This window comes from Sus scrofa, chromosome 4 (assembly GCF_000003025.6).
Source record: "Sus scrofa isolate TJ Tabasco breed Duroc chromosome 4, Sscrofa11.1, whole genome shotgun sequence".
Lineage (NCBI taxonomy): Eukaryota > Metazoa > Chordata > Mammalia > Artiodactyla > Suidae > Sus > Sus scrofa.
In genome coordinates this window covers 104,736,372-104,763,852 of record NC_010446.5, presented here as the reverse complement: position 1 = coordinate 104,763,852, position 27,481 = coordinate 104,736,372, and the positions used below count along the sequence as shown (strand labels likewise).

General features: G+C 43.0%; 1 protein-coding gene and 1 long non-coding RNA gene across 12 annotated transcripts in view; one reads left to right on the top strand and one right to left on the bottom strand.

Annotated features, from left to right (window-relative positions):
- The window catches only part of LOC102165975, a 44,027-nt gene extending 35,227 nt beyond the window's left edge, over positions 1–8,800 (bottom strand). For 4 of the 6 annotated variants that reach the window (XR_303164.3, XR_002343486.1, XR_001308432.2 and 1 more), the window contains exons 1-2: positions 8,374–8,800; positions 4,865–4,962 (exon numbers count right to left, since the gene is read on the bottom strand). This is a non-coding gene — a long non-coding RNA (uncharacterized LOC102165975). The remainder of the gene's footprint in view (positions 1–4,864; positions 4,963–8,373) is intronic. The other 2 variants (XR_002343485.1, XR_001308433.2) reach the window with 2 other exon arrangements.
- The window catches only part of SLC22A15 (solute carrier family 22 member 15), a 92,824-nt gene continuing 73,528 nt past the window's right edge, over positions 8,186–27,481 (top strand). For 5 of the 6 annotated variants that reach the window (XR_001308430.2, XR_001308429.2, XM_013997251.2 and 2 more), the window contains exons 1-2: positions 8,186–8,403; positions 25,642–25,854. Coding sequence is in view for 4 of the 6 variants with exons in the window: in XM_013997251.2 (XP_013852705.1) it covers positions 8,317–8,403; positions 25,642–25,854 (300 nt within the window). In the remaining 2 variants the exon portion in view is untranslated. The remainder of the gene's footprint in view (positions 8,404–25,641; positions 25,855–27,481) is intronic. The other variant, XM_013997252.2, reaches the window with a different exon arrangement.

Below are 27,481 nucleotides of genomic sequence, written 5' to 3'. Positions count from 1 at the left end.
CTTAAGGAGGTGTAAATTGTAATTAGCCATATGCCAGACTTTCACAGCCCAATAAGAAAGACGCCTGATGGTGCAGGATCTCCGTGGCCCAGTTTTTCAGGTCAAAAGCAGAATGGCTGTTGAGTAAGGAGTAATCCACAAAGGAAAGCGACAATGCTATTCCATTCTCCGGCTTCAAACACAACAGAGGAGAACTCCTCCTGCACGCGTTTGCGATGGCAGTCACGTCGCTGAGTTATTATATACGCCCACCTAGAGTTTCTGGCTTGGGAGACAGGGAGGGAGGGCTCTATTCAGCTGAAGCCCTGTTCTTAAAAATCATGGACGGGGGACACACTCTGTTTACGAAGGAATCAGAGTGAAAATGTGGTACAAAGATAATGTTCCATATTAATATTTCCAGATAAGAAGAAAAGGTTCAGAGATGGAGCCTAAGCCAGAGAGTGGCCTCAGATAGTAAAAAATAAATAAAACATAAAAAAATAAAAACAACAACCAAAAAATAAAAACAAAACCCAAAAACTTTGGAGAACTTTGTTTTATGTACTGCTGTGCCAACCAGCTATGTGACTTTCAGTAAGTCTCCGAATCCTCTTAAACATAATATCTAATCCCCTGTAGCCTTAATTTAACATTCTTAGAATGTGGGGATTAGACTCAGTGATTTCTTAAAAATGGCATGTGAAATGTGTATGGACGAGGGCACCCTTTCCAGGACCCTCATTTTCCTGAGATGAGTCATTAACTTGCATTCAGTTTGCCAAAGGTCCTGTGACTAAAAAAAAAATGTGAAGGAAAAAAGAATGAAATAAGGCCATTTGCAGCAGCATCTGGAAGGACCTAGAGATTATCATACTAAGTGAAGTAGGTCAGACAGAAAGACAAATACCATATGATATCACTTACATGTGGAATCTAAAATATGGCACAAGTGAACTTATTTACAAAACAGAAACTGACTCACAGACAAAGAGAACAAATGCATGGTTATCGAAGGGGAAAGGGGGCAGAGGGATAAATTAGGAGTTTTGGATGAACAGATACATGCTACTTTATATAAACTAGATAAACAACAAGGACCCACTGTATAGTACAGAGAGCTATGTCCAATAACTTGGAATAGCCTATAATGGAAAAGAATCTGAAAAAGAATGTAGGAGTTCTCATCGTGGTGCAGCAGAAATGAATCCGACTAGGAACCATGAGGCTGCGGGTTCAATTCCTGGCCTGGCTTAGTGGGTTGAGATTCCGGCATTGCCGTGGCTCGGATCTGGCGTTGCTGTGGCTGTGGTGTAGGCCAGCAGCTGTAGCTCCGATTCGACCCCTAGCCTGGGAACCTCCACATGCTGCGGGTGCAGCTCTGAAAAGACAAAAAAAAAAAAAAAAAAAGAATGTGTGTATATATATATATATATATATATAGAATGTATATATATATATAGAATGTATATATATATATATATAGAATGTATATATATATATAGAATGTATATATATATAGAATGTATATATATATATATATAGAATGTATATATATATATAGAATGTATATATATATATATATATAGAGAGAGAGAGAGAGAGAGAGAGAGAGAGAGATGTACCAGCAAATCACTTTAGTATACACCAGAAACTAACATAACATTGTAGCTCAACTATTCCTCAGTTAAAATAAAAAGAAGACTAGTGGCAAATTGGAAAAAAAAAAATTCTTTATGAAAAAAGGTGAAGGAAGAATCCCAGGCTGGTAGGAATGGAAAATGAAACAAAGAATATTCCAAATCTTGTGCTGGGACAGATAAGGAACAGGAGGATTTGATTTGCTCTGTTTGGCTGAGCATAAGATACTCTTCTCATTCAAGTGAAAACTGCTGAAGGTGGGTTTTTATCACTGATACTCTGGCTCAAATAGCTGTATGGGAGTAAATTGGGGATTAACTTGATTCTGAAAATCATGCAAATTCTCTTTGTGAATGTCTGTGTTCACGTAACTTTCTACTGAGTGACTTTTACAAGATAACAAGATTTGGCTAATTCCTCCTAAGGCAGATACACACGGGGACTAGAGCCTTCAGACTGCAGAACACATAATGGAGTCTATCCTTCTTTATCATCTGCTTGGTTCACATTCTTCTGTTTTGATTTGGGGTCTATTTCACGATCAGATAGTAAGGCAAGTATGCAATTTCCAGGGTTAACAGTTCCTCTCCCTCCTCCTTGCTCCCACCCCACCCAACCAACCCAGTATTGCAGCCAAGAAAGTCTTCGCTGGAAGGCAAATGCCACTAGGGAGAGGGAGAGGCTTTGCTGGTTTAACCCTGTATTCCTCATTCTTAGCACAATGTGCCCAGGACAGAGTCATTGCTCAGCAAGCATTTGTTGAATGAATCCTCATACTTAACAATTTCCAGAATGGTTTTGGGATTGGTGATTTCTCCTTTCTGAGACTGATCCAGTGGACCCAACTTAATTCTCTGAAATCTACTTCAGCTTCCTATTTTCCTAAGGTGGTGGAGCTTGCTGGTTTTAATGTAGAAAGCGCAGCTGGAGTTAAGACTCTGGATATGCGGGTTGTCAACATCTTTGTGTAATACTCAACCAGCTCAAGTGGTTCAGGCAATTGCAACAGCATCCCTATCTTCATTCTGGGGAACTGTGAGGCATTTGTCCTTGGATAGGGCAAACTTTTATCCATCCTACTGAAGCACAGCCTCAACAGATCGACCCCCATGATCACAGCAAATTCATCATTTCAGTCTGTATTCCCTTGTTGTAGAATTCTCCCATGTAAGAAATAGCAGCAGCAAGCAGCAGTCACAGCAACAACAACTCTGACATTTTCATTAAAGTTGGGCACTCAGGAATGAATTTGTTGAATTAAATGAATGTCCTATTATCTAAGCTCAGTGCCTCTTGGGACAACATGTAAAATCGGACTCTTAGCAAGCAAAATACTCTACTATCTAAATTCAAACATAATTAATGGCTCATTTCCCCCATATTTCATCTCTCCCTGCTGCAACCTCCTGAATTTTAGACCTAACTCTATTCATACTCTTTTGTTTTATTGCTAAGGTCTGAGACATGGAAATAGCCAGTTTCTTCATCTTTAATTTAGTGCTTTCACCCACTTCAGGGTGGTTTTTGAATGACAGTTGTTGGTTTGGGAGGACAGATGATGGAAAGATGTCCATCTCACTGCTAATTCCATTTTCTTTTTGCATTTTCTCCCTTTGTTGTCTTGGTCCTTACTCCCAGACATCTGCCCTCAAAATCTAACTTCCTTGTGATCCGGTCACTCCCATCACATTTGCTGTGTTTATATCAACTTATTGTTGATTGGGGCTATTTGTGCATTGGCTGTCTTTATTCAGATATGTTGCTGTGACACACTAACAATAAATAAGGAGTTATCTCAGCATGAAGGTTCAAGAGGAAGGAAAAATGTTCTTCGTATTTTTAAAAGAGACTAACTCTGGGTACATTTAGGCTGGTATACAACTCTGATTTCCAAGGGTTTGAAACAACACTTAATATATGTGAAGTCTATTATCATGCATACCAAATTTCAGTAGCCTTCTGGGACATCAAATTATCAATGAAGCAAAAGGCATGACACAGTGGTTAGGTGTGCAGGTTTTATAATAAAGGAAAGAAGATGATAATGATTTGGGTATATTTGCTTCAAAGTTTTATGTAATTTACCAGATCAAGTTAACTTTTCTTCTTCTCATAGCCCCAAAAGTGTGTAATTGCTGGCCATCCCATTTTAGACATTATTTTAATTTTTTATTATTAAAAAAGCCCCAGATGTTCATTACTGGAGTTATAAAATGAAATACACGTACTATAAAATTATGGTAGGAAAGGACTTAAGAAAACCAAAAATGAGTAAAGAATGGTCAGATGGGGAAAATATGCTCTCAAAATGGAACTCTTTTCTAAGAGCCACAGATGCAATACCTTGAGCCTCAGGAGAGCTTTAATTAGCCCAGCTCTTCCTCCAGCGCAGGCTCAGAAGCTCTGGCACAGGCTGTAAATTAGGGCAAGGAAATCCAGCAGGGGCCTGGGTGGGTTAAGGGGGAAGGGCAGGATCTTAAAGGGGCAACGACCATTTAAAAGAGCAATACCTCTCTGCCCCACCATTCCTGTTTTAGGCCCTTCAACCTATTACCACCCACCTATTCCACCTTCTGTGTTGCCCACTTCAGTTCATAGTACTACCTCTATTTTCCCAGTTATTGAAACCATAAACAAAGGAATCATTGCTAATCTCTCTCTTATCTCAGCTAATGCAAAATGAAGCACTATCACTTTTTTGCAGATTTTACCTTAGATTTGACTTAACTTCTCCATCCCTATTATTGCCCTGGTTTAAGCCCTCAGGACCTCATTGGGCTCTGCCTGGGCTCTTACAACAGTGTCTCAACGGGTGTTATATGCATTCCCCACTGCTGCCAAACCATCTTTTAAAAATCACAGCTCCCCTGAAAAAACACTGCAGTAGTCCCCATTACCTGTAGGAAAAAGTTGAAGCTCCTCAGTACTGCATACCTGGCCTCTATCAACCCGTAGACCTCATTTCTGACACTCCAAGGTTGCATTTGCTGTCCTCACAATAACCAACTGCTTTTAGTATGTATGTTCCAAGATAATATAAATTAACACTGAAGATAGAGAAAAGTTTCTGGCCCATTTAAAATACATAAACAGTTGGGGCAAGATGAAAAAACCCTATTTCTACTGAGCACTTCATTTATTAACTTAGGTATATATATAATAAAATATTGATTTATACTTTTTCACTTCCACACATCATAATATCAAAGAAAAATTTCAAAAATTAAAAATATGACTCTCTTACCAATATAGAATGAACCCATGTTGATGTTATTTTAATTGATGAAGGAACCAGTAGGATGGAAAAGCTGGTTCTAAGAACATTTGAGGAACTGGTTATTTCTAGGGAAAAAAAATAAAGATTGCTAGATTAGACACAAAATGAATTAATGTTTAATAGGGCAATGAAGTAATATATTATCTTTCCTGTTAAACAATCATTTATATCTCTACCAAACAAAATCTACAAATTTACATGTGACTACACAGTATTTGGATTCTAATTCATAGCAAATAGTTAAGTCAAACACAGTTAATTTTTCCTCCTGAATCAAATAATTAAATATTACTACATTGAAAGGACATACAATTCTCTTCTTGCTTTCTTATTATTTTCAAGTGCAGGATAATTTTTCTTAACAATGAAAGTTTTTTATAAAAACACTTGACATTAATCTTCTTCATCGGTGTTTTGACACCACAAAACACTTCTTGAGTCACCGAACAAGGTTTTCCAGAACATAACACTTTATGTCCTCCTATGTTTTCTCAGATAAATCATTCTTGGAATCTCATGTAGTTTGAAAAGAGAATAGATAAAAGTTCCAGCTGTGGCACAGTGGATTAAGAATCCAACTACAGCAGCTCGGGTTGCTGTGGAGGTGTGGTTGTTCTACTACAAACTGTAGAAAAGTGTACAGTTATGTGGACATTAAAACGTAGAGTAACTACTAAAATAACAATAATGCAACCTGTACCTCCCAAAATTGCAAAAAGAAATAAGGGCAATATATAAAGGGCCTTAAGACTCCAACGGATAGTCAGGAAGGAAAATAAAAGAAGATGCTAAACGCAAAATGTGAAATGGTAGAAATGATTCCAAATTTATCATTCACAATAAACATAAATGGATTTATTTCACCCATTAAAAGACAGAGACTACAAAATTGGATACACCAAAAAGAAACAAAAATAAAAACAAAAACCTCCTCCCATAACCATTCCTAAAGCACAACAAAAATTAAAGGATGAAAATAAAGGGATTATAAGGAAATAACAAAAAACAGATGCAGCAATACTAACATTAGACAAAATAAAAATTAAGACAAAAACATTAGAGGAGTTCCTGTTGTGGCACAGTGAAAATGAATCTGACTAGGAACCATGAGGTTTTGGGTTTGATCCCTGGCCTCGCTCAGTGGGTTAAGGATCTGGCATTGCCGTGAGCAGTGGTGTAGGTCGCTGACATGGCTCAGATCTGGCGTGGCTGTGGTGGAGGCCAGCAGCTGTAGCTCTGATTTGACCCCTAGCCTGGGAACCTCTATATGCGGCAGGTGCGGCCCTCAAAAAAAAAAAGTCAACAACAACAACAAAAAACAACTTCAAAAAGATAATCATTTTGGAAAATTTTGACTAATTTATTAAAAATTCATATATTCAACAGAGAAAATTCTAGAAATATAGACTACTTTAATAAAATTAACAAGGTTGCTCAAATATTTAGAGCATCTTGTACCCAAATAGAGTATTTTCAATACTTTCAGTACACTTTTCTAAAATGACCATGTACTAGGTGCAAGAAAATTCAATTACCAAGATTTAATATCACCTCTGTTCACAAAACATTTAAATTAGCAATCCATAATAAGTCATAACAACCTTTATTTGGAAAATTTAAAAAATGCACTAACAAATGGCTCATTGGTTAAAGAGGACATTACAATGTTATGGAATATTTAAAACTGAAGACAACAAAACCACCACATGACAAAACTCATGAGACTGAGCAAAGTAGTTACCTAGAGAGAAATGCATAGCCTTGAATATAATTAGTCTTATAAAAGGAAAATTAAAAGCAAAAATCTAAACTTTGAAGTTATGTAGGTAGTAAAAGAATTATAGACTAGCAAAAATAAGTAAAGAAAATAATTCATATAATCCATAAAATAGAAAACAAAGACATACAAAAAGAAAAATCACAAGTAAAAACTGGTTCTTTAAAAAGTAATCAACTGATTAGAATGGGACAGTAAGAATGAATAATATTAAGAATAAAAAATGAGGCATAAATACAGCTAAAACATGATTTTAAAAACCCTAAAAGAACAAGACGAACAAGTTTATTCCCAAAACAACAGAAAAATTAGATAAAATATAAACATTTCTTGGAAAAACTAATTCAAGAACAAAAAGTCATAAAAATATGACATGTCTGTCTGTCTATCTCTCTCTCTCTCTCTCTCTCTCTCTCTCTCTCTATCTCTCTATCTCTGTAATAACAAGGCTCATCTTGCAAAATAAGCCAAGTCCAGATGGTTTCAACAGGTTTACCAGGGTTCCCTTGTGCCTCATAGGCTTGGGTTGCTGTGGCACAGGTTCCGTCTCTGGCCAGGGTAACTTCCACAGGCTGTGGTCAGAACCAAAAAGGAAAAAAAAAAAAAAAAAAAAAAAGGAGTTTTACCAAATACTTCCAACTCATTTTACTAAACTTCTATAATCTTACAGCCAAATCCAGACAAGAGCAGTTACAAGAAAATTAGAGGTCCTTCTCCCTCTCCTAGAGGTAAAATCCTGGATAAGGCATTATAGCTGTTCATCTCTTCTGTTAACTATTGTATTGAGGGCCACAGTCTGGACAGTGGACTACTATGCAGCTGTTAAAATCGACCTAAGCAGGTTCAGAAAAGTGGGGACTTAAAGCAGGCAACCAGCGTCCCTAGTTCCTGTTGCATCTTTTTCCATTTCCAGCCGGGCACACTGCTGTTTATCCTTCAATCACCTTGGCAGCCATCATGTCCTGTCCCACAAATTAATCTTTCAGTTTTTTTGTATTTCCTTCGTACCTCGTGCATATATCTATAACCAAATACATCTTATGGTTTTGCAAGGATTTGACTACCTGTGACCTGACCTCATAGGGTAGCACTGAGTAGCACTGGAAAAAAATGTTGAACACCACTCATCTCTGAAAGATCTAGAACCCATTCCCTCTCCCCTCATTAAACTGATTTGTACAAAAAAGCAAATAATGCTGAGCAGTCCCCAGGTCACCCAGCACTCATCGCCGAAGCCGGGGCCGTGGCAGCTGCCCTTTTCGTGTTTCTCCATCAGAGAGATGCCTAAGCTCGAGCCCACTTCCACTTCCTCTTTCCTTTAAGCGCCGCAGACACTCATCCTTCTCAGAAAAAAAAATCTTTAACAGGAAGCGCAGAGGCCCGGGTACCCGGCCTCCCGCCCCGGACTCGCAAGCCCGCGCGGCCCCCGGCCCCGCCCGCGCAGACGCGCGGCCCGCCGCCCCGCCCGCGCACCCACGCCGCGCCGGGCTGGGAGCCGGCGGGGCCGAGCCGGTGCCGGGCGCCGTGGGGCTCGCGCGCTGGGCCCGCCGCCGAGGGCCGCGCCGGAGCGGGGGCGGTAGAAGGGCAGGCCAGGGCCGGGCTCCTGCTGGCGGCGGGGCCGAGGCGGAGCGCGCGGCCCGCCATGGAGGTGGAGGAGGCGTTCCAGGCAGTGGGCGAGATGGGCATCTACCAGATGTACCTGTGCTTCCTGCTGGCGGTGCTGCTGCAGGTGAGTCCCCTGCCGCTCCGACGGTCCCCCATCCCCAGCTCCTGCCCGCCCGGCCTGGGGCGAGGCGTACCCCACCCCAACGCCGAAACGCCCCAACGCCCGGCCCGTACGCCGAGGCTCTGCAACCCGCCGAGGTGCGGAGAGCCTATCCAGCCTCCACTTCCACCCCGCGCGGGGGCGGCCCTGGGCGGGCGAGGCGTCTCGCGTTAGCCTGGGCCCCCGAAAGCCAAGGGCGCGGGCCCGCCTGTCAAGCTTTGTGCCTGCCCAAGCCTCAGATCCTTAGGCGCCTGCACCCCTCACCTCGGGTGTGGGTGTATATGTGGGAGGTACTTAAGCCGAAGAGCTGGTTAGTAAGAGATGCAAAATTCCATTGTTACCAGTCATACGCCGTGAATACGAAAGGGAATTTCTAACCTGTGGCACCGTCACCTTGGAATCTGGAACACAGAGAGGGCCCTGATCATTGGCTGACAAAAGGGCTGATCTAGAGCGGCCACCTTCAGCTCCGGGTATCTACTTACCTTCTTTTCCTGGATTTGAAGGTGCTTCCTATCCTGGGGACGTTCAATGCTTAGGGTTTATTTCTCTCTGGCTTAGGGTGGGCTGGGACATTCTGCCCAGAGCCTCCTTGGGCAGAGTCTTTTATATGTCGATAGTGCCATTTACAACGTGCGGTATAAAATGGAATCAGCTTCTTCCTTGTACAGAATTCTCAGAGACTCCGTGCACACCCCAGCCTAAAAATGTGGCTTCCATATGCTCAAGGTCGCTACAAACACACTTTGCCAGGCAAGAGTTACTCCTCCTTTGCCAGCTTAAATGGCCCAGTTGGCATCAATTCATTTATTCTAAAGGCCTTTCATTCACAAATGCTTTATTCGTATCTACCCTGCTAGCATAGCATTTCTGCTATGCGTGGGCCCTTTAACTCCTTCCTGCATTTAACAGTTTAACTAGTGCCTACTGCGTGCTTAGCAGGGACTGCAATCAAAGCCCTTTTCCTGTGAAGTTTGCCTTTCTGGTGGGGTCAGGTGAAGCAGGCAGGCAGTTAAATAATTACAGTTCACATGTGATGATAGTTTTTCTGAGGGAAGGGCAGGGTGGTATATGGACATAATTGCCAGTCCACCAGTTGCTTAAACCTTGTGCAAGTCAACTGCTTAACAGGAAGATGGGGGCCAGGGAGGTAAGGATAGACTAAGTGATTCTCTTTGCCATTACAATGTTTGAAAGTTAAAAAATAAATAAATAAATAAATTTAAAAAAAGAGGAATTCCCGTTGTGGCTCAGTGGTTAATGAATCCGACTAGGAACCATGAGGTTGTGGGTTCGATCCCTGGCCTCGCTCAGTGGGTTAAGGATCCGGCGTTGCCATGAGCTGTGGTGTAGGTTGCAGGTGTGGCTCGGATCCTGAGTTGCTGTGTCTCTGGTGTAGGCCGGCAGCTACAGCTCCGATTCGACCCCTAGCCTGGGAACCTCCATATGCCATGGGAGCGGCCCTAGAAAAGGCAAAAAGACCAAAAAAAAAAAAAAAATTGTTTAATAAAAGTTCAGTTGATTTCAACACCAGCCATAAGAATCATTCAAAACAACGCACTGATAGATGAAGTCTGTTCTTTCTCTAGCAAAACAAATTCTCAGTTCACAAATATGTAATATTCTGAAGTTCTTAAAGTGTGTGGTTTTAGCTCTAAGTGTACTCTCCTGTGGGGAAAGTATCTGTGCTAAATCACAGAAGAGTACTTAATGCAGAGAAAACAGAATTGTAACCATGATCCCTGATGTTCATATAGAATACTTTTTCTTTGCGAAAATTCTTTTCCTGTTCTAACCAAAATTTCAGCCACATGACTTCCTCTCTGAGTAATCCTTCCTCCTCATTCCTACACTCTGCCGCCTCTGTCATTTTCTCACTTGCCTCGCTAGGTATGCACTGGCATTTATAAGTTTGTTTTGAGTGGAGTGTGGCACTAAAAAAGGCCACAGTTCTGGGTTCAAGACCTGTTCAATTTCTGTCACTTACTTTTCCTTATGGTTGACCCAGTTGGTTAGAGTTTGGTACCACAGAGATCTAAACCCATGGCCTTGGCTGTTCATTGCACCCTGCCTGACACATGGTCAGTGTTCATCAGAGAAGAATTAGCTCTTAGAGTGTTGGGACTGAATGATTGACTGTTATCTTGTAGGTGTGAACTGGGGAGGTGCCCTGTAGCTGTGCTGATCCCCAAAGAGTAGATGCCCAGGTCCAGGCAGAAGTGAATTCTTCCCAGCTGTTAACTGGTTACGAGGACTCAAACTGCCAAATGGTCCTAAGGTCACCCAAAGCTATCCTGGATATGAGAGTCCAGTGCCCCAAGGACCATACTACCCGGTCTGCTATCGGACCTGGCTTAGACCAAGGGAGCTGGCCTGCAGGGTGAGGGTGCTGGAGCATCCCATCACGTAGTTGTGACATGTCACAGGATGCTTTCATCATTCTCGTGGGCCCTGTTTCCTCCAACAGAGGCAAAGTAAGAAACCTTCTTCAGAGTTGCCTCGAATGGAAGGAGGTTGGTGTTTGCTTTTAAACCAAAGCACTTGTTTACCAGCACCCAAGGAAGGTACAGACCAATTGTATAGCAGCCCTGCCAGAGCATCCTGCACACTGTATATGCCACCACCAGGGAGAGGGAGCCTGTGCCTCAGCAGGAGCCTTTTTTGCATCTATGGTTTGGTGATGCCCAACCCCAGCCAAGAAACACAAAACTAGAGGGATAGAGATGCAAACTCTACAGGTGCTTCTGCGTTCTCTTTCTTCCAGGACCATCAGTATTTTTTTAAAAAATGGTTTTAACTCCCTTTACTTCAAATTCATCCAAGTTCAGACTAAGAGGACGAAACCAGATTATAAGCCAACTCAAAAGGTCTTCAGATGAACTCTTTTCTTGAGTTATTGATACCATGGTGTAGCCCCTCCCTCCTTACCTCATTATCCAGTTTCCTTTGGGGAGGAGACCTACCCTCCCACTCCCTGCAAACACAATTTTTGGAATCTCCATAGGGTCAACTTTCAGATGGAAAGAATAGATGCAGATTTTGTAGATTTCTCTCTAGTATAAGATCCAAGTGCACTGATGATCGTAACGCTTCATGTTAAGGTACATAAACGAAAAGCTAGAGGAGAAAAATTGCCTTCGATAAAACTGCTCGTCTCATGAACAAGCAATAAGAGTTACAATTTTGCAGTTAGAAAAATTCTTATCCCCTCCCAAATACGCATGCCCTCTTTTGGGTAAGAGCTATTTGTAATATTTAAATAATTCTATTTTCCCTTTACTGTTTCCATTTAACGATCATGATTCAGAGTTGACACCTTCATCACTCTTTTGTGTTTGTTTATGTGTGTGCTTGTTTGTCGGGCTGTTTGGAGGATGGTTGGGATATAATTATTTGTTTCTTGATCCCTTTAGACATAAAGTGGAAATGGACCGTGCTTCTTTGTTCTAAGCCAGAGACTCCAGCTCCTTTATTTTCCACAGGATCATGAATTATAGGTTGTACTATAATTTGCACAGCATTTAAAACATCCGTTAACCAACAGGACCATGTAACCTGTAATAAGCATTAGTTTCACCAGCAGAATTGTGATGCTGCTGTGAACCTCAGCTTGAGGTGTAGTCGTCTGGTGTTTCAGAATGCATTATTTTTTATGTAAACTCTTAATAACCCCAGCCTTGTTTTTCTGATCCTAGAACTACCAATGTATTCACATCATCCATGCAATAAATATCTTTTCATGGTATTTTAGAAAGTGGAATGATTTGAACAGGTATTTTGCAGAAGAGGAAACTATAAGAGTCGACCCATGAAGAGATGTTTACTTTCAGTGGGCACCTGGGACGGGCATATTAAAATGACTATGAAATATCATTTCACACTTATTAGATTAGCAAACATTAAATAGTCTAACAGTACAAGTGTGATGAAAATGAGAAGTAGAGGGAGTTCCCGTTGTAGCTCAGTGGTTAACGAACCCAACTGGTATCCATGAGGTTGCAGGTTCTATCCCTGGCCTCACTCAGTGGGTTAAAGATCCGGTGTTGCCGTGAGCTGTGGTGTAGGTCGCAGACGCAGCTCAGATCTGGCATTGCTGTAACTGTGGGCACAGGCCGGTGGCTACAGCTCCAATTCGACCCCTAGCCTAGGAACCTTCATATGCCATGAGTTCTGCCCTAAAAAGACCAAAAAAAAAAAAAAAAAAAGAAAAGAAAAGAAAGAAAAATGAGAAGTAGAAACTACATCTGGAGAACAATTTGGCACTAATAAAATTATAGTCAGCACTGGACTCCTAGGTATATATCCCACAATAGCTCTGAACATGTGTGTAAACAGGAACATACAGGATAGTTATTGCAGCACTATTTGTAAAAACAAAAATAAGCAACCATCTCAATGACTCTCAAAAAGGGACTGGATAATTAAAATATGATGTAAATTTGATAGAATATTTCAGTTAAAATGAACAAACTAGATCTATACACAGCCACATGGATGAATCTCTTATAACATTAAATGAAAAAACAAAACAAAACCAGTGTGAGATATATATATATATATATATAATGTGAAACATACTTTCATTACAAATATTTAAAAATTAAGAAACAGTACTGTGTGTGGCTTATGGATGTATAGGAACAATGCAGAAGTATAAACACATGGGGTAGAAGGACCCACACCCCCATTCATGAGATCGGCTGCCTCTTGGGAAGGGTGGGAGGGGGCGGGACAGGGAAGGGGGGCAAAGGAAATTTCCTCTGTGTCTATAATATTGTATTTGAAAAATCTGAAGCAGATCTGATGAAATACAGTAAAGGGTTCTGATAAATTGTGGTGATGGGTTCATGAATCTTACTTGTTTTGCTTTTCTGTGTAACTTTTTAAAAAATTTAAAACGATAAGAAGATGTGCATACCTAGGAGACAATACTACAGTTCACCCTTTGAGAATAACAGTTCATTCTTTTTTTTCTTTTTTTTTTTTTGGTCTTTTTGTCTTTGTTGTTGTTGTTGCTATTTCTTGGGCCGCTCCCGCGGCATATGGAGGTTCCCAGGCTAGGGGTCTAATCGGAGCTGTAGCCACCGGCCTACGCCAGAGCCACAGCAATGCGGGATCCGAGCCGCGTCTGCAACCTACACCACAGCTCACGGCAACGCCGGATCCTTAACCCACTGAGCAAGGCCAGGGATTGAACCCGCAACCTCATGGTTCCTAGTCGGATTCGTTAACCACTGTGCCACAACAGGAACTCCAACAGTTCATTCTTTTATTGCTATTCCTCTGGCCGGTTAAGGCTGTGAGTTCTGGTCATTTACCATGCGGGAGGGTGAGGAAGGGTGAGTCTTGTTCAGGAGCCTTTATTAAACTTTGCGAGGGACTTCATCACAGCTAATGGCTCCTGCCTGCTTGCATTTGTCTCCATGTCCGTTCTCCCCAGGAGCTTCATAGGAAGACTGCCCTTTGATGAGGTGTCCCTGAGATGATAGCTGGAGCTTCTGATCTCTCAACCGTTAAGTGAGTGATGAAGTCTACACCATAAACCTTAGTAAGACTTTATTGTACCACAGTTGTTGAGACCAGCCCTCATGCCCCAAGGGCTTCTCACCACCACCAGTGGTTCAGCCATGATGGCAACCTGTGGCCATTAGCAAGAGCTTCTGCCATGACTCCAAAACATGTGACCATCTACCAGTGTCTCTGGTCTGAGCAAGTTTTCTGCCAAACCTACCCTCAAATTTAGTTCTGTCTGCCTCTAGACAATGGCTGAGAGTTTGCATGATAATCTGGGGAGCCTTTGCCTGATGCTCCTTCCATCAGTTTAGGTGAGTGGGGGCACCATAGGCCATAGCTACTCTTGTCCCCAGCATGGCCTCAGGAAAACTGTTGTCCATAGACAGACACTGCCCCCTGGTGTAAAGCAGATGAAGCTGCAAATCTATCAGCCCCTCAGATTTTCATCTGGGAAGCATGTAGAAATCCAGGAAGCCTCAGGAAGGTTTAGGGAGGTCCTATGGGCCATGAAACATCTCAAGAGCTGGGAGCCATTGGCCTGACCACACCCAAGCTCCCAGCAGCATGCCACCCACTGCTACTTGACATGTGCCCTAAGAGAAGGTATTCCCCTCCAGCAAAAAAAAAAAAAAAAAAAAAAAGTCATTAAAAATGTGCAGCCAAGCAATGTGAATATGGCAGTATGAGCACTAGACTTGAATGCTGTGACATTCTGCTGTGAGGTGGCTGAGTGAACTCTTGCTGATAACCGCCCCCCCCCCAATCCTCACTGTGCTCTCGGAAATTAAATCATGAATATTTAATTCATGTGTTTTGCACGTTTAGGATCTCTTAAAGTCACCCAATGCCCAGCAGTTAGTTGGCATGAGGTCAGTGTTGACTTTGGGGCTTTAGAATACTGGCTCCACAGTGAGAGGCTGCCTTAGAAGGAAGAGCCATCCAATCCAGAGACACACACACAGCTTGCAAATCTCCCCTCTCACTCCCTTGACCAAAAGCTCAAACAGGAACTACCATCTGCATTCATGGCAATTGTATGGTACCCAACAAACAGTATATGGTGGTTATAGAAAAAAGAGAAGATGAAGAGAAGAAAAAGAAATCACTAGAACTTCTACCACCCAGAAGTAAAATATGCCCAAAGTGTATAGCCTTCCAGACTTTGTATTATACAAATGTGTACATTCGCCTTTTTGGAGAAAATCTGTATCGCACCTTGCTTTTGTCTCTCAGCAGTCCTCTGAGTGCCTTGCTCTGCGCACTGATGAGCAACCACATGTTTTTCAATAGCTGTAGCACTGTTGTTGGAAGGTATTGCCGTATCATAACTTCCTCTCTCAGTTCTCTTTTGTTGCACGTGTGGGTTGGTTGGGTCTTTTTCCCTGGGCTGGAACTCACCCGGCCCATGCTCCTTTCTTTGGCCCGGGCCTTCACGTCTCCCAGGTGATTGTTTACACTCCTCTCAGGCCCAGACGGCTCATTCCCCCCAGATGTTCTTTGTTGCAGCTTTGCGGATGAGATGGAGGTCACTGGACCTCCTTTCCTTTTTCCCCATATTTAATTTTTCAGCCTCACCAGTCCTTATGTTTCTCTCTGGCATCCAAGAGGAAATCACATCTCCACCCTCTTTCCAGGGATCTCCTTTCACTTTTCTTTCTTTTGTTTGTTTGTTTTTGATTTTTGATTTTTTTTTAGGGCCACACCTGCAGCATATGGAGGTTCCCAGGCTAGGGGTCGAATCAGAGCTGTTGCCACCGGCCTACACCACAGCCACAGCAACGCGGGATCTAAGCCGAATCTGCAACCTACACTACAGCTCACAGCAACACCGGATCCTTAACCCACTGAGCGAGGCCAGGGATCGAACCCACAACCTCACAGTTCCTAGTCGGAGTTGTTTCCACTGCGCCATGACGGGAACTCCCTCTCCTTTCGCTTTTGTTCTTGATTCCATATGACTCTCTGTCAGTCATTGCTGATCCTCTATCTCTTTGTGTTCTCCGACATCCCACAGAGTGGCCTGTGTGGTACATTTAGCTGGTGTATGAAAATAGCATTAAATAGCATTAACTCGTAAAGTGAGAGGGTTATTCCCTTTTCAGTTTTTCTTTACTCTTGCTGTTTATCTAAGAAGAAGGGTCTCCTTTGGTGCTAACACTTCTCAAAACATTTGCAAATGTTTCTCTCTTAACAAAGGAAATGACGCAGAATTAAAGAAGGTTCAGGCTTTGGCAGAAAACATTACCTCGTTAGAAATGACTAACGTTACTCTGTTTTTATCGTATTCATTATTTGTTTTCTTTTGAAATGCCTTTGAATTATGAAAATTTCAAAGAAAATACAGAGAACAATATCACAAATACACAAGTACCTTCTTCCAGGCTTCATAATTGCTAATGTTTTGCTATGTTTGTTTAAGGTAGTGCTGGTCATGGTTCAGCCAGAGAACCTGGAAGCCAAACTCCTAGGATGGAGATATATTATGTGTGTGTGTGTGTACGTATAGATCTGTATGCATGCATTATCTTTATAATATATATATGTGGTTATGTATGTAATCAGTGAATCATTTCTTATGAGGATTTGACAATGTACAATTGTGGGAGCCGGTCCGACAGTCCCTGTCAGGCTGTTGCCTCTGTGTCTGATGTTGGAGCTTGAACTTGCCCGCTAAGGCAGCCTGGAACCCAACAGAATCGACTGGAATCTGTGTCATTCTCACTCCTGCAGCCTTGATGAAGCAAATGCCTTTCATCATGGAACTAAACACACACCTGGACCAGGAGTCAGAGCAGCTGAAGGAGGGACCAGGGGACTGTGGGTCATTAGCAGGTCCAGCTGCAGGTGCCCGGACAAGGTGAGGCAGCAAAGACGTGACACTGGAGGTGAGGCACCAAAGCACGGGTCCCAGCCTTCCAAGCGTAGAAACCAATGGCTGCTCCTTTGCTCTCACCCCTTCCCCCCACATTTACCCAAAAGTATCTCTGGTGGAAAACCTTAAATAAAAACGTACCAGCCAACTCTTAGCATTGTAGTAGGGTGTTTATTTGTATAGTGCCATCGGGCTGGTTGTATTTGTATTGATTCACAATTTTATTTCTCTGTAAATTTACTTAAGTTTAAAATTGTTGAGTCAATTTAAAAGCAGACCCTTAAGCAAATAATAGAAAATAGAGGAGTTCCCGTCATGGCTCAGTGGAAACAAATCTGACTAACATCCATGAGGATGCAGGTTCGATCCCTGGCCTTGATCAGTGGGTTAGGGATCTGGCATTGCCATGAGCTATGGTGTAGGTCTCAGACAGGGTTTGGATCTGGCATTGCTGTGGCTGAGGCGTAGGCTGCCAGCTGCAGCTCTGATTTGACCCCTAGCCTGAGAACCTCCATATGCTGCGGGTGCGGCCCTAAAAAGACAAAAAAAAAAAAACAACAAAAGAAAGAAAACAGAAATGAGCATGTGACATTCTTGCAAGGGGTACGCAGAAGACTGGAGTTTGGGCAAAGCTGAGCCTGCCCTGTAATAAATACTTCTTTGAAGAACACTAAAAATATGTTCTTTACTTTTTGACCCTGCTTGGCCGCTGTCTTTTTTTTTTTTTAAGGCCACACCCATGGCATATGGAGGTTCCCAGGCTAGGGGTCGAATTGGAGCTACAGCTGCTGGCCCATGCCAGAGCTACAGCAACACCAGATCCGAGCCGTGCCTGTGACCACAGCTCATGGCAACGCCAGATCCTTAACCCACTGAGCGTGGCCATGGATTGAATCTGCATCCTCATGGATGCTAAGTGGGTTTGTTTCCACTGAGCCACAACAGGAACTCCTTGGACTCTTTCTTTGGCCTAAGAATTCCTTCTGATTTTTGTTTTGATTATACCGCAGCAGTCTTTCACCAGGTAGCTCAGGTGTCACATTCGACCTTATCCTTATTCGCCTTGGTTGGAACCCACTGCTTCCTTTGTGCTCTCATTAACTTCATTCCTACTCTGGCTAATAGAGAAGTTGTCCAGATCTGCCTTATATTTGTAGCTTTGGATATATTTGTCATCCTCACTTAAATGTATGTGCCGAGAAGGAAACCATGGTTTCTTATCCATTGTTGTTATCACATGAGGCTCAGAATACTCTTGTGTTCCAAAGTGTTGGTACTCACTAAATTTTTTTAAAAAAATTAAACATATAGCAGAAGGAAGGTGATCAGGTGGTGTCATTCCCATTGTATTTGGGAAATTGAAAGAGAAACAGCTGCAGGTCAGCTAATGTGTCCAAGGTCTTAATTAGTGGTTGAAACCAAAATTCCCAGAATCACTGGTTTTTAATCCATCATCATTTTTTTTTTTGCCACGTCGTTATGCAAGGAATTAGTTAACAAAATGTATCATAGGCTATTACTGACACAAGGGTACGGTGGGTTTCTTAAAAGGATATAGAAGTATGGGAGTTCCCATCGTGGCGCAGTGGTTAAGAATCTGACTAGGAACCATGAGGTTGCGGGTTCGATCCCTGGCCTTGCTCAGTGGGATAAGGATCCGGTGTTGCTGTGAGCTTTGGTGTAGGTCGCAGATGCGGCTTGGATCCTGCATTGCTGTGGCTGTGGCTGTGCCTACAGCTCTGATTCGACCCCTAGCCTGGGAACCTCCATATGCCGTGAGAGCAGCCCAAGAAATGGCAAAAAAAAAAAAAAAAGAAAAAAAAAGGATGCAGAAGTATGAGTTAGGGTTTCTTTTCTTCAAGATATGACAAATCATTAGAAGAGAAAAATTTATATCTCTACTGTTAAATAATGACACAAAGTAATGTTTCCTCATACTTAAATAATACAACCCTTGAATGCTTTGGAAATTAAGAAAGTAGACATTAGCATGGTCCAGAGAGGTTTGTTGAAACCTCAGAAAGAGGGCTAAGGAGTTCCCACAGTGGCACAGTGGGGTAAGAATTTGAATGCAGTGGCTCAGGTCACTGTAGAGGCACAGGTACAACCCAGCCCGGCCAAGTGGATTAAAGGACCCAGTGTTGCTGCAGCTATGGCATTGGTCACGTCTGTGGCTGGGATTCAGTCCCTGGCCCGAGAACATCCTTATGCTGGGGGTGAGGCCATATACAATTAAAATAAAGAAGATGAAAAAAAAAAAGAAAGAAAGAGGGCTGAACTTGATCTAAGCTTGGGTTTAGACAGAAGTGGGAGGGTCATTTCAGGTGGAAAAAATGTTGGAGAAAGTATAGGAGAATGCATGACCTAGACCCTTGCTGCACAAAGTGTGGCTCAGATCATCAGCACTGACCTCACCAGAGCTTGTTAGAAATGCAGAAGTTCAGGTCCCACCTCTGCCTACAGAATCAGACTCTGCACATTAAAGCTTGAGAGGCACTGATGGATGCTATCTGGATGGTGCTGTAGGATTTACTGTGTGATATAGCTAAAGAAATAGCCCCTTTGACCTTCAGAATAGGTTAATTAGATAGGAATGAATGAGATAAAGATGCACTGCTAGCATCCAGTGTTACTGGAAGAAAACATTAAGTTTAGAAAGGTTTTGATTTGCCGGGAGTTTACTAGAGCTGAGGTTCAGACTCAAGTGTACAGATGCCAAGTGCTTTTCATGGCACACAGTGAAAAGTCATGTTTGGGGAATGGAGTAGGCCAGTCCACAAAGCTTGAATGCAGATAAGGTCGCCGTTGGCCATGTGCTGGAGCTCTGGATGCTAGGACATTTATCATTTATCCATTAATATGTTTTGACCAGAAGAGTTTGATGAAGAATGTCTCAGGGAGACTGACCTGGCAGCATGATGTGGATAAATTAGAGTCAGAGAAAAACTGGGACATAGAGACACTTATTCAGGGCATAATAACTAAATTTTTCTTTTTTTTCCTTTTTTTTCTTTTTAGAGCTGCAGGTGCGGCATGTGGAAGTTCCCAGGCTAGGGGTCCCATCAGAGCTGCAGTTGCTGGCCCACGCCATAGCCACAGCAACACCAACACCAGATCCTTAAACCCGCTGAGGCCAGGGATCGAACCTGCATCCTCATGAATACTAGCCAGGTTCATTTCTGCTAAGCCACAACAGGAACTCCAATAACTAATTTTTTTAAACACACAAAAATAGTGTCAGTGAGTCACCCCACAAATATTTATTGAATGCCCACTTTGTGCCAGGCACTGGGCATCAGTGCTACCTTCATGATGTGGTCATGCTTGTGTAATGCTTTTGGTTGAATCAATTAGCTGAATACCAAGTGCGTAAATACTAACAGTAATGACAACAATAAAATCGTCTTTGACTACCCCCCCCCCTTTTTCTCTGAAAAAAAAGCTTTGGCTCCAAAGTTAGTTGGCTCCAGTCTCATCCTGGTTTTCCCATTAGTGTCTCACGTACCCTTGACCGCTTCACTTAACCGCCCTGTGGCTCATCTTTCCTGCTTCCAACATAAACGTTGTATTTACCATGACTTCACAAGATACTGTGATGAGATAATTTATGGGAGACGTTTTTGGTTTCCTGAGTAGTATAAAAGCTTATAATGCTGTTAGTATAAAATTACTTTTAAAACGTTCCCTTTTCGAAACTTTAAAAATTTCAATCCCCCAGTGCATTTTAGTCACTTTTCTGATTATAATCACATTGAAAGGGAAAAAACAATCCCGCTGTCTGTGGCACTCCTTCCCCTTCCCTGGAGGTAGCACTAGAGAGGATAATGATTGGTTTGAGATGGTGTTGGTTCTCCTCTGAAGGAGAGAGCGGATGGTGGTTTCTCATTGCGGCTTTAAAGCCCTTCTGCTGATGGGTGCCGTTCCCTAGATGAGGTTGCGGGGTGAATGTGTGTACCGGGTAGCAACCAGGGGGAACGTGGGAGAGGGTTGCTCCTCTGGGGAAGAAGCAGGATGTGAGCTCTGTGACATTGCCACAGCCCAAGAAAGCAAACCGAGGAAAAGCACCCCCCGCCCCGATTCCTCGTGCAGGTGGCACATCCCTGACGAGCCAAGGGCGGAAACCATCTTTGACATCATAGGTCCACGTGACCCAGGGCTGTCGCTCCTGTGTAAAGGACCTAGCCATGATCTGTATGCCCTTTAAGCAGCAAGATGCGTCTACCTGGTCCTCATGGTGCCCCTTTCGCCTTTCGCAGTTGGCATGTGTCACCTGGTATCATAGCCGCCTGCCTGCTCTGTGGCCATTTGTGTCAAACACTGTGCTATGGAGGCTGGTGTCACAAGGAAGAGCTGTGTGTTGCTGACCCCTCTGGTGACACAAAGCCATGGCCCTGAATGTTCTGATAAGGGGTGTGTGTGTGTGTGAGAGAGAGAGAGAGAGCGCGTGGGGTGGGTACTGGAAACATTGTGAGAGGTGGGGGGAAGGCAGAAAAAGGAGGAAGAAGGAAAGTGCTTATTTAACCTGCAGGTTGCTAGGAATAATGCGGATTAATACAGATACTATTGATTATTATTATTATTATATATAACAGGTTTCACTGCTCCCTGCATTATAAATAAGGGTGTGTATCAGCACCACCTCTTCGCTTTTTTAACTTGTTCCTACACTCTGTAGTTTCTTCCAAGCATGGTAGCCTCCACAGTGAAATACACCCCATATGAGAGGACCCTTTGTTTGGTTGTTTCGTTTTTGTCTTTTTGCCTTTTCTATGCTCCTGCGGCATATGGAGGTTCTCAGGCTAGGGGTCGAATCACAGCTGTAGCCGCAGGCCTGCACCACAGCCACAGCAATGTCAGATCCAAGCTGTATCTGTGACCTACACCACAGCTCACGGCAATGCCAGACCCTTAACCCACTGAGCAAGGCCAGGGATCGAACCCGCTACTTCATGGTTCCTAGTCGGATTCGTTAAGCCCTGAGCCACGACAGGAACGCCAATGAGAGGACCCTTTGGAGCACTTCCTCCTTTGCCTAGAATATTGCTTATCCTAGGATAATCCAAATAAAAATAACATTCGTCACTATGTTTTCAACAAGCTCGTAGAACAGGTGCCTGGCATATAGTTGGTGTTAGAGACGTGCTTGCTGCTATTACGAGTGTTCTCTTCTGGTCATTCATTCATCCATTGACTTGAGGAATGTGTGTAATCATCTGTCTAGGCCCTGAGTTGTTTGTCTTGGGAGGCTTCAGGTGAATCAGACAGAGATCCTGCCCTCAGAGAGAGGATATTTCAATAGAAAAAATAAGACCAGCAAATCCATCAATATAGTGCTGTGAAGGAAATGATACAGGTTCTAAGAAAGGTCCAGATGGAACTTTTGGGGGTGAGCTGGAGCAGGAGAGGGCTTCTGGAGGGGTTGGAGGGAAGGCAGGATGGTGGGAGGGGGCATCTGAGTTGCATCTTGGAGGATGGAGAACATTCAGACATTCACAGCAGGAGAAAGTGCTTTCCAGGTGAAGAAAAGCAGAAAAGAGCATGTTCAGAGAGAAAATATAACTAGTTTGCTTTGCTAGATTGAAGGCTGTGCATTTACCAGAACATGCGCTATGCGTCATTTCCTGAATTCTTTGTGCTCCTTTTTTTTTTTTTTTTTTCATTTCTTTACTCATCAGTTGAATTTCAGCAGATTGTAATCAGGAAGGGCAGTTTCTAAAATGGGTGCAAGTGGCTCTGTAATTATAGCTGCTGCTAAATGTGTAATCTATCTGTTCTTGTGATTATTAAGGTTTGCATTTTTGGAAGCTGATTGCCTCCTGTTCTAAAACTTCCCTGATTGTATGCAAATAGGGGCCAGGAAGCAATATAAATCTAGAAACATGTTTTCCTTTGCATCTGACAATAAATCACCCACCCAGACTGACCTGTGGCAGCTTTGTGCGTCTCCAGAGGCCCAAAGTCATCCGACGCCCAATAGATCGGGGCTGGCTCACATCCTCGCAGCCTTGGCGGAGAGGGAAGATCACATCTTGGGTTTTACATTAGCTTTCTGTTATGACACACACGATGTCATGACTTCTTTTCTCTTTCCTTGACAGTAATTCCATCATCTACTTGTGATAAATTGCTCTGCCTCTGGGGCTTTAGCCTCTCCACTTAACAGCTGCCTGTGCTCCTCCTGAGTGGTGTGGAAGATGCTGGGAGTTCCCTGACAATGGAGATAATGCAGTGGGCAAGCCTCTCCACCCTTTTATGCCTCAGTCAACTCATCCATCCAGTGGGGTGTTACTATGTGCTATAGAGAAAGCACATACTTTGTGTTTTTTAAACACTCTGTTTAAAGGTATTTTTTTAAATTTAAATTTTTATTTCTTTATATATTTTTTCTACTGCACAGCATGGTGACCCCGTTACACATACATGTATACATTCTTTTTTCTCACATTACGTGTTCCATTATAATTGACTAGACAGAGTTCCCAGTGCTACACAGCAGGATCCCATTGCTAAGCCATCCCGAAGGGAACATTTTGCATCTGTTTACCCCAAGCTCCCAGTCCTTCCCACTTCCTCCCCTTCCCCCTTGGCAACCACAAGTCTCTTCTCCAAGTCCATGATTTTCTTTTCTGTGGAAAGGTTCCTTTGTGCCATATGTTAGATTCCAGATATAAGTGATATCATATGGTATTTGTCTTTCTCTTTCTGACGTACTTCACTCAGGATGAGAGGTCTCTAGTTCCATCCATGTTGCTGCAAATGACATTATTTTGTTCTTTTTTATGGCCGAGTAGTATTCCACTGTGTATATGTACACCACATCTTCCTGATCCAATCATCCGTTGATGACGTTTGGGTTGATTCCATGTCTTGGCTGCTGTGAATAGTTCTGCAATGAACATACAGGTGCATGTGCCTTTTTAAAGCAGAGTTTTGTCCGGATATATGCCCAAGAGTGGGATTGCTGGGTCATAAGTATAATTTTCTAAGGTATCCCCATACTGTTCTCCATAGTGGTTGTACCAGCTTACATTGCCACCAACAGTGCAAGAGGGTTCCCTTTTCTCCACACCCGCTCCAGCATTTGTTATTTGTGGACTTATTAATGATGGCCATTCTGACTGGTATGAGGTGGTATTTCATGGTAGTTTTGATCTGCATTTCTCTAATAATCAGTGATGTTGAGCATTGTTTCAAGTGCTTGTTGGCCATCTGTATATCTTCCTTTGAGAAATGTCTATTCAAGTCCTTTGCCCATCTTTCAATTGGGTTGTTGGCTTTTTTGCTGTTGAGCTGTATAAGTTGTTTGTATATTTTAGAGATTAGGCCCTTGTCAGTTGCATCATTTGAAACTATTTTCTCCCATTCTGTAAGTTGTCTTTTTGTTTTCTTTTTGGTTTCCTTTGCTGTGCAAAAGCTTGTCAATTTGATGAGGTCCCACTGGTTTATTTTTGCTCTTAATTCTGTTACTTAGGGAGACTGACCTGAGAAAACATTTGTAAGGTTGATGTCAGAGAATGTTTTGCCTATATTCTCCTCCAGGAGTTTGATGGTGTCTTGTTGTATTTAAGTCTTTCAGTCATTTTGAGTTTATTTTGGTGCATGGTGTGAGGGTGTGTTCTAGTTTCATTGATTTGCATGCAGCTGTCCAGGTTTCCCAGGATTACTTGCCGAAAAGACTGTCTTTTTCCCATTTTATATTCTTGCATCCCTTGTCAAAGATTAAGTGACTGTAGCTGTCAGGGTCTATTTTTGGGTTCTGTATTCTGTTCCATTGGTCTATCTGTCTGTTTTGGTACCAGTACCATACTGTCTTGATTACTGTGGCTTTGTAATACTGCCTGAAGTTTAAAGGTATTTTAAGATCTTAAGTTCTAATAGTGATGGTTTCTTAAAATAAGATTATCTCATTATGGATCAGACTATCTCTGTTTTCCTAATATATTTTAAGCTTGAAATAATCATCCAACAAGAAGAATATAAATAGATCCATAGCATAAAAAGGCTTCACAGGTCTCGGCAGCTTGTAAACCCAATTGTGAGTAGCCTGTGAAGTCCAAAATAGTCAGTGACAAATGATATGTGCTCAATAAATATTTCTTAAATGGAGTATTTTTTCTTTAGAGGGACAACTGTGTTTAAGATTAAGCAATGATTACAGGTTATACAGTGAATGAATATCTGTTCCGGGGATTTTGAATGTTTTACCTCTTATAAACTGTATGCAATATTTTAGTACCTCCTCAAGTGCGTATAATGCTTCCTTACTTTAATGGAAAGTGGGTCCTTCCTCCATCCCCATCCCTGTGTGTGTGTGTGTGTGTGTGTGTGTGTGTGTGTGTGTGTACACACTGTTTTTGGAAACATTTATGCCACAAAATATTTTCTTGTTTCGATCATGAATCCCAAACAAACTTTGAGTCCTGGACCCTGGTGACTCCTTATCTGAACTGAGGTGTAGTGTTGGGGTGAAAATAGCTGGAATGTTAACCTTCTGAATCAGAGCCAGTAATATCCTTCCCACTTCCTACTCCCTGCCAGTGTGGAATCTTTATCCACAGTGTCCTCGGCATCAGATGGATCTCCAGCCTCCAGCATAGGAGAAAACCCTGGGAGGAAGTATCAGGTGCTCTGCAGATAGGATTGCTGATGGCTCCGTTAGTGATAGATCAGGAGGCTGCTTTTAACTGCCCTCTCTTTCTGAGGTGTCTCGTTCCTGTAGCTCACAGAAACACAAAAGAAAGAGCCAATCTTTCAAGGTTTGCAGGCTTACTCATCACATTTCCAGCATAGATGGTTCTGTGCGTTTCCTCTTTCAGCTCTACGTGGCCACGGAAGCCATCCTCATTGCGCTGGTTGGGGCCACGCCGTCCTACCACTGGGACCTGGCAGAGCTCCTGCCCAACCAGAGCCACAGCAACCAGTCGGTCCGGGAAGAGCAGGCACTGGGGGCCTGGCTCCTGACGGCCAACGGCAGCGAGATCCACAAGCACGTGCACTTCAGCGGCAGCTTCACCTCCATTGCCTCTGAGGTACCTCCGGGGTGGGGGATGAGGGGGTACCCAGCCCTTCCAGCCACCAAGTGTTCTGTGTGGAACTACTGTTTGGTCCTGGTGATGTAAATTTCAGCCCATCTTCAGATCACTTTTGAGTCAATTTGAGAGTTAAAGGAGAATATTCTATGAACACATACTCTTTTTCCTTCTTACCGCAAATGGGAGAAGCATGAGTCTTACCAAACTAATTAGATGAAGTAATATAAACTCCAGAGGCGTTGTAATAGTTTACAGCCCTTCATTTAACCTTCAACATAATGGTAATAGCTTCCTTTTAGAAGGTGAATTAAACCTTGCACATCTTTTTCTTTTATCCGCAAACATTAACAGAGAGAAGTGCAACGAGCATCCATAATATCCACAGTTCATGTGTGAGTCCAGTTCCGTGTGTAGATCCCAGGAGGCACCTTGACTGCACAACATAAAATACAAATAGTACTGTCCAGTGTGGGCAGGAAGCCTTACTTTCCAGGGGACTTTTTGGGCCAGGAAGGTTCTGGTAAGGACAGCACCTTCTGAGCCAGCCTGAGGTGTATGAGCTGAGGATAGGTAGCCTGGTGAAGAGAAACCCTGGGATGAGAACTCCAGGGCTCATGCAGGGCTGCAAAGCATGGGTCCTGGTTGTTAAAATGTTGACATATTCTGTAGTCTTTGCCTCCTCCCCACAAGCTATCCATTTGCCCACTGATGCCCAGTGGTATTTTCATGACAACAATCCAGTCCTAGCCAGCCTCACTCAGACGCCTCCACGGATTGTCCCATGGCACACACAGCACACTGACGTCCTGTGTGTCATGTTCAAGGCCCTTCACCCTCCCCAGCTTGGTCCTGGGTGTACCATTATGCACTTCTTTCTGCCTCCCCTGCTTCCCACACATGTCCTGAGCCCTTGACTTGCACTGGTCACCTTGGCTGGGACAGCTCCAACCACTCACCCTTGCCTCTGCCCGGTGCCATCCTAGCCTGTCCCCTCCCCCTCACTTGACTTTCACCTTCCCAGAGAAGCCCCTCTGAGCCCACTCCCCAGAAGAGGTAAGTATACTTTTGTTTTTGCCTCAGTAACAGTTTATTTGTACCTACATTACACACTGTAGTTTGTGGTTCATCTCTGGTTTTATAAGTCCTTTGAGGTCAGAAACCCATTTTGGCCATCTTTGCATCCCAGTGTCATACCAGCAACACCAGCAATAACCTCCATCACCGCAGGTATCACCACTCCTCACCTGTAAAACTACGAAGTCGTGCTGAGGCATGGTGATGAAACACCTGGCATTGTAATAGTTTACAGCCCTGCTTTTAACCTTCAACGTAGTTTTAGGAGGTTAAGTATTATTTTCCCCATTTTACAGATGAGAAGGTGGAGACTTCTTGAGGTCAAGGCCAGCTAATAAGTGCAGAGCTAGGATTTGAGCCCAAATTTGTCTTAACTCCGAAGCCCATGCTCTTATTCCTGTCCTGGTTAGGGACCTATCTAATCCGGTTCAGTATCCGCATCTCGTGGTTCTTTTTGATAGGTTAACAGCAGCCGAAGAACTTTAAAAATCATTTCATTTGGAAATAATTTCAAACTGACGGGACTTTCAAGAATAGCTCGAAACTTACC